Source organism: Meles meles, chromosome 17, assembly GCF_922984935.1.
Source record: "Meles meles chromosome 17, mMelMel3.1 paternal haplotype, whole genome shotgun sequence".
NCBI classification, from domain to species: domain Eukaryota; kingdom Metazoa; phylum Chordata; class Mammalia; order Carnivora; family Mustelidae; genus Meles; species Meles meles.
The window spans coordinates 52,799,992-52,812,219 of NC_060082.1; the positions used below are offsets into that span (position 1 = coordinate 52,799,992).

The 12,228-nt window shown below is 35.7% G+C and overlaps 1 protein-coding gene across 4 annotated transcripts in view; it reads left to right on the plus strand.

The window, feature by feature from the left end:
* The window catches only part of ACBD6 (acyl-CoA binding domain containing 6), a 209,260-nt gene that overhangs the window by 77,515 nt on the left and 119,517 nt on the right, over positions 1 to 12,228 (plus strand). For 3 of the 4 annotated variants that reach the window (XM_045982961.1, XM_045982960.1, XM_045982959.1), the window contains exon 5: positions 10,988 to 11,093. The exons of the other annotated variant lie outside the window; for it this stretch is intronic. In XM_045982961.1, coding sequence (XP_045838917.1) covers positions 10,988 to 11,093 — 106 coding nt within the window. The remainder of the gene's footprint in view (positions 1 to 10,987; positions 11,094 to 12,228) is intronic. 4 annotated transcript variants of the gene reach the window in all.

Here is a 12,228-nt window from a genome sequence, read left to right on the forward strand (position 1 = left end):
TTGTTACATTCTGGTTATCTTTGAGGACTACACAAGTGTGTATAGGCAAGTGGGCAACTCCCCCTTGAGAATCTGACTGCTCAGAATGAACTTGAGTTATGGATTTATTCAGCCTGTAAAACCTCAGCTGGCATAAATAATTGAGAAAGCAAAGGTTTTTCTGTGGTGCATACCTCAGGGACTCATGGCTCCCTTCCTCCTCTCTACCTCCCTTTCTTATGAAAATGATCCCAGTTGCACTCCTAGATAATAACACACCAAGCAATTAAAAGCCATGGGTGGCTGGAGAGAGGAGAAAAGGTTTAGTTAATGAGCTTTTCCTCTTCCAGTGCCCAGGAGAGCCTTAGGAATGACAAGGCGATTAAAGCGAAGAGATAATTATAGATTATGTGAAAATGGGTCCCTTGGGACAAGCAGGTCTTGCCATAAACAGTAACTGTTGTAAGAGTCTCCTGGCTCTCATATTCACCCTTTTCTTCCGTGCTTTATTTAGCTCCTGTGTGCTCAGCGTCATGATGCCAACCAAGCATATAGGTAGATCCACCTGTTTGTAGATCAACAGCCCTTTCTGAACAAGGGGTCATTCCTCAACAAAAACCCTCATCTTCGCCTCCTCTCACCTTTTCTTCTTTCATTTTCTTGCCTCTCTTCTTTTTCTTCACTTTGTCTCTTTTCTGTCTACCCCTCTAATCTTAGAGTTATATTGTATCTGTGAAATGCTAGACACTTAGACTCCTTTACAAAGTTTTTAGTGTATATGTGTGTGTGCACATGTAAGATACACAAAGTTATGGGTATACTCTATCCGTTACAATAAAAGGTATGTATATTATACATATACATAATATACATAATATAAATATTTTCCTCTGTTGAAATGCTTTACAGAGGAAGGAAGATATTTTAAAAGTGTAGCAAAGATGCTAGAATTGTAAGTCATCTTCTTAATTCTCATTTAATTGTTATCAGCTATTAATACTGAGAGCAAGAAATTTCAGCTCATTTCATTATCTTTCAATTTATGAAAACTTTGCTGATTGCACTGTATATGGTAATAAATGCTTGGTGTTAGTTGAAGTTGGAATTCTATATGAAAAAGGCACTATATGGGGAGGGTATGTGCTATGGTGAGTGCTGTGAAATGTGTAAACCTGGCCATTCACTGACCTCTACTCCTGGGGATTAAAGTACATTATATGTTTATAAAAAAATTAAAAAATTAATAATAAAAAAAGAACACACCAAAAAAATAAGAAAGAAAAAGGCATTATAACATTAGTTACATGGTTTTATTTATAAATTTTACCCAATATAAGATATTATATTATATTAGGTAAGTATTTTACTGGTATTTTATGTAAAGTATGTCATTCCTGGGTCTCCTATGTCACATAGTCTACTCTCTCTCTCCCTCATTCCTTAATATATCAGAAATTCTGTTTCTTCATGTTCCACAATAATCCAGATTCATCTAGTTTTCATCATCATCACTATCATGCCTTTGGCAAAACTGTCGATAGGCAGTTTTCTTAGGCAATCATCATCTCTCGGTCAGGACTCTACAGAATGGATTCCTTCTTCCTTTACAGTCTCCTCCCGGATTTATAACTCATATCATCATATCACTTTCCTGCTTAAAGCCCTTTAATGGTTTCTCATAGCACTTAGGGTAAAATCTAAAATTCCTTAACATGTCTTACTGGGTCCCTCATCATCTTATCTAATGCCATTTCCCCCTCCCTCCTTATTGATGCTGTTCCATCCACATTGGCTTATTTTTATTTCCTTAAAGGTCTAATTTGTAGTTGTTAGTTGAATTGATTGATAGTGTTATATAAGGGTATATGAGAAATGACCCGGCATACAACGTATGTTGAAATCTTAAGGTAATACCAAGTAACATTTACTGACCTTTAATTATAAGCTAGTTACCATACTACATGTGTTATATGCATTATTTCACTTAATCTTCAGAATGATCCTGTGAGTCGTAAGTGTTAATATCCCTATTTTACAGGTAAGGACACTGAGACTCAGAGAGGTGAGATTACTTGCCCAAGGTCACATGACTAGTACTCTACTGTTGCTATACCATACTGCTCCTGAGATGGTTGAGGAATCCTTGTATTCTGCAATTAGTGAAAGTAATTTTGATAGTTGTTATGTGAACATAGTGAATATCTTCGATTTAAATTTTTAAATCCCTTTTCTACTTAGTGTTTTTTAAAATGTGCTTTACTGGTAAAATTACGAACTATAGTCTCATTTATCAGTGTACTGATGATGATGTTTCTTTTGGATTAATTGAATTTATTGATTTTAGACTTACCTTAATGTTTGAGAATGGAACTCGGTTCTATAGAGCCTGTTAGCCAAGGGATTCTATAGATTTTTCTGATGTGGCCACTGGTTTTCCAGAGGTTGATCAGAATTGAAATACATTTTTTTTGTACAGGCGTTTAAAGTATCAGAAATTTTCAATCAACTATTTTAGAGCTAAGCAGGTTTTAAGAAGTGAAAATGCATTTTTAGTAACTAGTGTCTATAAATAATGGCTAGATAACTTTTCTAGAATATCAAGCTACATAGAAGAAATACTTGGGACACTGATCTTTCCTTTGTCATTGCTTCCTTGCAAAAATATGAGAAAAATACATTAACAGCATATTAACAGCATAAATAAGATAATAAATAGAACTTTTTATTTGAGGCTTTAAGAATTTTCTAGGGGCACCTGGGTGGCTCAGTCAGTTGAGCATCTGTCTGCTTTGGTTTAGGTCGTGATCTCAGGGTCCTGGGATCGAGCCCTGCTTTGAGCTCTCTGCTCAGTGGGGAGTCTCTTTCCTTTGCTCCTCCCCTCCCCACTCATTTCTCTCTCTCTCAAATAAGTAAAATCTTAAGAAAAAAATAAAAAAATTTTCTAGACCTAGAGTTAAGTATGATATATATGTAACCCAGTTGAAAATAGTTATGATTTGATGGAGAAGACATTGGCATTATTGCATAACAGGAAGAGGGGAGACTCACTGGTTATGTGTTATAACTGTCTGAGACCCGTTGCAGATATAGTACACTCTGAGTGGGAAGGTTATGATTCAATGTACATAAATTCTTTCCGTCATTCGCCAGTCCATTTGGGACTGTGTATTTTTTTTTTTTAAGATTTTATTTATTTGACAGAGATCACAAGTAGGCAGAGAGAAAAGGGGAAGCAGGCTCCCTGCTGAGCAGAGGGCCTGATGCGGGGCTCCATCCCAGGACCCTGAGATCAAGACCTGAGCCGAAGGCAGAGGCTTAACCCACCCAGGTGCCCCAGGACTGTGTATTTTGAACCTACTTTATTACTTCATTGACTCTAAAACATCCCTGGTTTTTGAATGCCATTATTTAAATACCATTAAGAAAAAAATGCACTAATTAATTGTAAGATGTTACAAATTATAGGATTCATCAGAAATATTAAAATATGAAAAAATTTGTGTTTTAGAATCAAGGAAATATGGTAACTTAAACAATTTCTAAATGTCTTTTTGCCATTTAGGATGACAGGAATTATGTTAAGAACAACACTACAAAAAGCAATAACAAAAGCCTTTTCTTAAGTGCCTAGATCTGAATGCTAGGCTTCTTGGGCATAGTTATTGGCTCAGCATTGTTTGTCGTCCTCAAGGGCATATGACCAAGGTATCTCAGAAAAGAGGTACTATTTATAAGATTTTACCTGGCAGTCATAGTATAGATTCTCATTTATGGTCTTTGTAAGATTGAGACTTGAAAACAGTGTTTTACAAGGTGAAATTTAACATCCAAAATTTTAATTAGATACTAATTGAAAGTGGGGATTTTTAATGTGCTGAGTGTGACAACTCTATTTAATTCTTGAGTTAGGAGCTGACTTTACCTATTTACTTCTCCCTGATAATGTGCTCGCTTCGGCAGCACATACACTAAAATTGGAACGATACTTCTCCCTGATAAGCCTTACACCAGGTTTGCTAAAAATCTTTGAGTAAGAACAGACTTGTCCTGTTCAGGAGAGAAGCAACTGTAAGCAAAATTAAAATATGCTTGTATAATGTTTTTTATATTTGTAAGTTAAAACATGCTTTTTTAAAAATACAGAGTGTATCTTAATTTCTGTGTAGACTTTTTATCTTAGCTCCTAAAGTATTGTTAGTTTAGTCTTAACAAAGATTATATATAGATATATATAAAAAGATAATTTACATCTAAAATATACATAAAGACAGTATAAAAAAGAATTAGCATTAGACTTTGGGCTTTGTATTTGTTATATCATGATAGAATGTTTGTAATCTAGTCAAAACAAGATCAGTGAGATGACATCATTATTTTTTGACATTGTATTTGGACAGAATAGCAAGTCTTTACCTTTCAGATTGAGAACTTTTTTTTTTTTTTTTAAGATTTATTTATTGTTTTAGAGAGGGAGAGAGAGAGCTTGGGAGAGAGAGGAGGAGGGAAAGAATCTTAAGCAGACTCCACACTGAGCGTAGAGCCCGACATGGGGCTCGATCTCACAACCTGAGCCGAAACAAAGAGTTGAATGTATAACTGACAGCTCCACCCAGGTGCCCCCCCAGATTAACAACTTCTGACCATACATTTGTCAAATAAATTAGGAACTTAAATTCCTGCAAAGAAGTAGTATTCAGCAGTAGTACTCCTGAATTTTGTAAGACAGCAGACAGGCTTTCATTTCAGAAAGACTAGCTCCTAAGGAGCATCACAGTGTCTTTTCTGTGAATTTATGATGTTCACTCTTCAATCTCAGAGATCTAGAAAGAGGTACATACTCCAGGGACAGAGTAGCAATAATAAACTCATTTGAAACTGAGATGTAAACTGAAATACCAACAACTGTATCTTTACAGTGAGACAAGTGCTTAGGTACCCTGCATACTCTTTGAGCATTGAGGAACCCAAACAGATTAATAGATGATTATTTGTGAATATGTAAATAGAGAGAAGGTGAACCATTTTCTGAGAGTTGCTTAGCTAAGGTCCTATTTGAGGCCTCTTGGGCAAACTGTCTCCCAGTAGAGAGATAACCTCAGAACGCATTTTTTCTTTTTCTTTTTCTTTTGCCTCAAATCAATTGTTTCTTTTGGTCAGAGTTCATAATTGGCCTCACTGACTTTTCCCCCTACTGTGGTTCATGCTAAACATACCTCCTACTTGAGGACAGTGGCCTTTTCAGGGGGTTTTGTTTGTTTTAGATATGCTGAGGTTAGTGTCTGAATTAAGTAGCTCTTCGGATCTGTATCTCTCCAGTTTATCTCCCAGCGCCCTGCCATAGCCAGATCCCTTAAGCACTTCTTTTTGTTGATGCGTTTCCTTTTCTTTCCGTTCTTTAGTGACCACGTTGGTGGTCAGTCTGTTCTTCAGAGTTAGCCCGTAGTGTCAGTTCTTGTGCCTTTATCTGATCACCCTCAGTTGATGAGCTCCTTATTTTGGGCCCCTCCTGTGTCGAATTTTGGGCTAGTTTGACACTCAAAGCGACATTTTGCTATTGTGGTCCCTAAGAGAATTTTGGAAGACTGTGTTCTCCATTATAATCTTACGATAACATCTAAAATTCTTGTTTAAAAAGCTTAAGTATATTATTGCAAAAAACATAATTTCTGGTATTTTGCAAATGATGATATTTTAAAATCTTTTAGATGAATCTAAACTTTTTTTTGTTAAAGATTTTATTTATTTATTTGACAGAGAGAGATCACAAGTAGGCAGAGAGGCAGGCAGAGAGAGAGAGAGAGGGTGAAGCAGGCTCCCTGCCAACAGAGGGCCCGATGGGAGGCTCAATCCCAGGACCTTGAGATCATGACCTGAGCTGGAGGCAGAGGCTTTAACCCACTGAGCCACCCAGGTGCCCCTAGATGAATCTAAGTACTATAAATAACAGTCCATTTTTTAGGGTGCCTGGGTGATCTCTCTCTCTCTCTCTCTCTCTCAAATAAATTTAATTAAATCTCAAAAAAAAAAAAAAAAAACACATAAATATACTACCATTGAGAGAAACTGGGAAAATGGTAACCAGGGTCTCTCTCTCTATTTCTTACAGTTGCATGTGAATCTTCAGTTGTCTCAAAAGGTTTAACTAAAATAAAATTCTGATCTTGATTTAAAAATACATGAACAAGGGGCATCTGGATGGTGTAGTCAGTTAAACATCTGACTCTTGGTTTCTGCTCAGGTTGTGATCTCAGGATCATGAGATTGAATCCTTGTTGGGCTCCATGCCCAGTGCGAAGTCCGCTTGAGTTTCTCTCTCCCTCTGACCCTCCCCCACTCAGACTCACTCACTCTCTAAGTAAATAAATCCTTAAAAAAATACATGAGCAAGGTCTTCAACAGAAAATTTTCATCATTTCTTTTTCTCCTTTTCTTCTACCTCTCCCACACAATTTTAAAGTAATACCTTTTTGTGTAATCTTATCATACGACCTTAATTCTCTGTAACAAAAATATGTATGTTAAGTTGGACTTTTTTAAATTCAATTTTCTATAACCCAAAACTTTATGCATTATGTCTTTTCCCATTTGAGTTATCATTGTAATTGTTTCTAATCAGCTAATCAATATACATCATAAATATTGTTAAATAATTAAACGCAAGTAAAATTTAATTGAAAATGTATCTTAATGAGATGAATGAGGCTTTTAAAAATAGTTTAACAGATGAATATTATTTTTCATTAAAATGAGACAGAGTATAGCATCAAGTCTGTTTTTTGTTTCATTTTAGCTCTCCCATCCTTTAACGTTAGCTCTAGAATGTTTCCTAACACCAGTTTTTCACAAGAATTGTCCCTTTATTTGGTACCAAGGAAGGTTTTATATCTTGGGTTAGTCAGTGTAGGATTGATCCCCCCGCCAAACCTTTCCCAGTATATTAGTTAAATGGAGTGTTTCTAAGCAAAAGAGTAACAGGTTTAATTAATAGTCATTTGCTAAGTCTTAGCAAAGTCCTTTTCTAAAAATATATATTTCCTAGAAGTATAGCATAATAAGGAGAGAGGCATATGCCTTTCTGATACAACCTAGGAGTGGAGTGATCAGAACAGAGGGAAATTTGAAAAGGACAATGGTGATGAGATAGTTACCACAGGAGTCCCTCCGAGTAGATCAGTTAAGGGGAAAATGCATTTATTTGCAAGTTGAGCTGAAAATTGATTCACTTAAAATTTTAATTTTTTTTCTAGCTTAAGTTTTTCATACCTGCATATTCCTTTAAAGGTATTTGTGTACCCCCATGAGGAATAAATGACATGTACTTGTATTTGTGTAGGTATTGGCTTACTCTACTTTGTGTTTTCCTTCATTCAATAAAGAATTTTTCATTGTCTATTTACTGGCACACTATTTTTTTCTGACTGAGAGTTTAATAAATATATACATATTGAAATATTTATTGAATGTATCTCTTGAATAGTTACATATCTGAGCTAGTCCCATAGATGCATCTTTTTAATTCTAGAAGGGAGGTGAAATAGTAACTAATGGACTCTGGGTGGCTTACTAGGAAACCTGTTGGAAATACTCTTTTGATAGGAAAATGCAATCTTTGTTGAAAGTGGTACAGATAATATTTTTAGGAGTATGCAAGGATCTGTTCTTCCTGTGATTGGTGAATGATAACCATACTTAAACACCCCCCTTCTCTTCCACTCTTCTCTTCCATAAGGCCGTGTCCTTATATTTCAAAGGAATTTCATTCATTCCCCCCCTTTGGATATACAATTTTATTTTCTGTCAATTTCAGAAAATTTGGAGGAGAGAGAGAGACTTTCTGTTTTTTGCTAGGGATAACGTGGGATATCTTTAAAGGTAGTATCTTGGCCATAACTCTTGCTTATCCATAGAGACTGGATATTGTTAATTTTATCACTCAAATTCAGCAAAGAGAGGGAAAAAGATAATTGGCTGAGACTCATAAGAGAAAGGAAAATAAAGTTAGAAGATGTGAAAGAGCACTTCATTTGTTTAGGCTCTATTCTGTTTGGTAATGGTTGAATTCATTTGCACATGTTTTATTTAAGGCAAGTATGATTATAGAGGGAAAGATTGCCTGCAGAATGCTGTATTAACAGGGAAATGTAGACAGGAGAAGAATTGTATCTGTGAAATGTACATAATCTTGTTGGAAGCAAGAAAAGAGATGTGGAAAGATGTTGCTCCAGATCTTTCTCCATTTTGGACACTAGGTGGTGGCATTGTATAAAGACAGTTTGGTTGCTGGCGAGTAATACCGTCCGTCTTCCAGTGGGGATAACTCTTAGCAACTGACTAAGCCCAACTAAGACCAGTTTTCTTTTTTTGTCTTAGTCACTTAGCTTTGTGGCACATTTGTGGTGATTTTATTCAATTTCTTTGTGATATTTAATTTACATTGTATATTGTACCTATAAGCATTTTGTTAAGTCCTCTATGTGCCTGATGGATTTCGTGGTGATACACAGCAGATGACGAACTGGTGTTCAGATGAAAAAACACCCCTGCCCTCCAAAACACGCCCCAACAAAAGTAATTTATATAAGTGATGCATAACAAACATTGAAACTATAAAATATATTAAATAAAAATTTAAATAATTTTGTACTGTATTTCCTCTTTTACTGGTTAAGGCCTAAGTATACATACACATTTGGGATTCAGGAAGAAAGACCTCATAGATTGAGAAAGGTCCTTATGCATTACGAGGTATGGGTCACCTGCATCCTAGGGATCCTCTTCACCTTCCTTCCTGTGCCCCACCACCAGTTCTCCATTGTTTTCAAGTTCGAAACAACCAGGGAGTAGTGCATTTTTGGTTATGATTCAAAATGATACAGTCCTTTCTCTCGCAGTTAGAGTTGCTGCCTCTTGAAATAGAGGGGCCTAAGAAAGGCCTAAATAATCCAGTAAGAAACTGGATTAGATGAAAATAGTGGGTCCCTATTATTCCCAAGTCGGAATTTTTAATACACTTTCACAGAAACAGTGTTTTCTGTGATAACTAAAGTGGTATTACATTTTAAAAGTCATACTTCTCCATTCTGGGATCTTGGCCTCAGACTTCTCTGTTTTCTTTCAGAGTAATGATCTGGAAGAGCATTTTTCTCCTCTGCAAAATGGACCTTTTTATATTCCTTTTCATATTCCTTTTTTTTTTTTTTAAGATTTTTTTATCTATTTATTTGACAGAGATCACAAGTAGGCAGAGAGGCAGTCAGAGAGAGAGGGGAGAAGCAGGCTCCCTGCTGAGCAGAGAACCCGATGCGGGGCTCAATCCCAGGACCCTGGGATCATGACCTGAGCCGAAGGCAGAGGTTTTAACCCACTGAGCCACCCAGGCGCCCCTCATATTCCTTTTAAACCTGTTTCTTCCTGGAAGTCTACCTCATTTTCTCCAGCTGAACTCCTAATTTTCTCCAGCTGAACTCCGTACTCTTACAGGCCTTTTTAAAAATCATCCTTACCTTATGTTAATCATATATATAATCATATATATAATCCTATATAGATTTGCTCACCCCAGCTGTACTCTACATGTATTGAACATAAAGTTTCTTGTTTATCCTTATGTCATCAACAGTCTTGCCAAGTGTCTTGCATGTAGTAGGTGCTCAATTAAATACATTACATGCATGAGGAAAGCTTAGATGGTTAATGCCAGAGTAGGGTGTTTTAAGTTAATTACTTCTGAGTAGAAATAGCTTTTTATAGGGTATAAAGTATTTAAATTGGTTTTTAAGATAGAAGGACTCCTAAGGCCAGTTGCTTTCATTTTTGGTGGATGGAACCTATGGTCCCACGGGTTATAAAACATACTAGTATAGTTTTTGGAACTCAGATTTTATTCTTATATGCCTGTCCAGAAAATGTAGTCCACATATAGAACAGTTTCATCGATAATATTCCAAATTACTTATCCTTTTGGGAATTAGTGATTTTTTTGAGACTCTTCATTGAAGCTCCCATACCCCCATATACGCACAACACACTGAGAAAAATGCATACACATTTATACAATTCTGTGTACTGTGTTTGAGAACTCATAGACCTCATGCTAAGAACTTCTGCATTAGATTTTAGAATAGACCAGCTGACTAGTCGAGATGTAGCTTGATATGATAAAAAAAAAATGTACTATATACAAAATCAGTTGATCTGAGTGAGTTCTAGCTCTTGTTCTACCTGTAATAAATGTGATGCCATTTGGCAGGTCATGTAATCTCTCTTTACTTTTTTCTTTGTGAAGTTGTTGGATAAGAGTGAATGAATTTAGTCCACCAATTTACTTAGAATAGTGCTGGGTATAATATGCGTCCCAGTTTTTGTTCCTAGTCTTTGTTTCTAATACTTCATGAAAGATTTCTGAATTTTGTGATGCTCTGTCTTTCCCTTAAGAAAATTGCTTTCTGTCTTTAAGAAAATTACATGAGTGTATATGTGTATGTGTGTATATATTTGTGTGTGTATACACACACACACGTGTGTGCGCACACACACACACGTGTGTGCACTCTTTAAACCTGGGTAGCAACCAACTTGTTATGTTAACCTGTAAGACAGGTAGTAAGCTGTGTCCTGATCTTTTGAGACCTCTGTATAGACAATAGCAAATAACCTCAGTACTACAGTGCTACTGTTGAAAACTCTGAATCAGGAACTGTGTGCTTGTCCGCAGGTAGAAGGACCTGCAGAGAGAAAGAGGGCTGAGAAAATCTTCTCAAGGTGTTATGTCATTATACTGGTGTAACTTGTTAAAGCAGATGAAGCTTTTCCCTATTATAGTTGCTAAGAACGTTAGTCTTTAGAGAATGGATATATTATGTCTTAGGGAAAATCCATTATTATTCATATAAAATTCTTTATGAAAACAGATTCCATTGATGTTTGTCAGCAGTAAACAGGTTGTGTTAAAAATATGTAACTTTTATGTATTACCTAGTGAGACACTTTTTATTTTTACTCTAATTAGGGAAGAAGACAAAAACATATTTGATTACTGCAGGGAAAACAACATTGACCATGTAACCAAAGTCATCAAATCGAAAAATGTGGATGTGAATATGAAAGATGAAGAGGTATGGAAAACATGCCTTAATTATTTTCTTATGCTTTGTTATTGTACCCCAGTGCTGCTTTTTGAAATGGCCTATGAACTACAACTCAAAGTATAGTATGGTTAAGATTGTATCAGAATATTTATATGAAATGATGTTTCCCAGTTAAGATACTTTCTATGTATGTATCCATCCCTCTGTTGATGTTGTGTAAGTTACTAGCTGAAACTTGCTGTGGTCCAGTAACTGTTTCTTCACAATACAGGGAGACTGTTAACCTATTAAGTGAAATCTATTGGTAATTTTAAAATATTTATAAATAGTTTTGGTGTCTTCTGTCATTACACTTCAAATAGATATATTGTCCTTTCTCAGTAAATATATTTCTAGAAAACAGTGTATCAGAATTTTGATAAATCCATTCTCTTTTTTCTTTTTTTTTTTTTTTTTTGAAGAGAGGAAAAGAGACAGTTGGGGTGGGGAAAGGAGGGGCGGAGGGAGACACTCTAAAGCAGGCTCCACAGTCCAGCTCAGATCCTGATGTGGGGCTTGATCTCACAACCCTGAATCATGACTTGAGCTGAAATCGAGAGTCGGCCCAACTAAGCTACCCAAGTACCCTGGTAAATCCACTCATTTAAATATGGGCCTGCTATGTAAAGGGATTCTATACTAAATTATTTTGTAAAAATATATTGCTTTTTAATTTATTTGTTTTGTGAATAGAACTGTTCACATATTGAGTTTAAACTGTCCTGGATTATAGTTGTTAAATAGGGAGCAAAATTTACTAACTGAGTTTTACTCATTTTACTCATTCTTTAATAATGCAATGGAAGATGATCAAAATGACTGAAAGGTAACAATTATTAGGAAGAAGACATGCAGTGATCATAGATAATGTGTGTAGTAGTAAATCAGTGTATATATTGACAGCTCTTTATACAGATTAGCCTTTAATATTATCTAATTGTTAGGCAGTGTCTTTCCTGTAATATGTTGTCAATGATATCGGGAAAGACTATAATTCTGTAGTATAGAGGGACCAGTAATATGTTTATTCTCCCCTAAGTAATGAAACAAGCTAAGAAAGCTGTAGCTAGAGAAAAGTAAAAGCCAGGTTGGGAAATAATAAAACCAGGTCTTTTGATCCAAC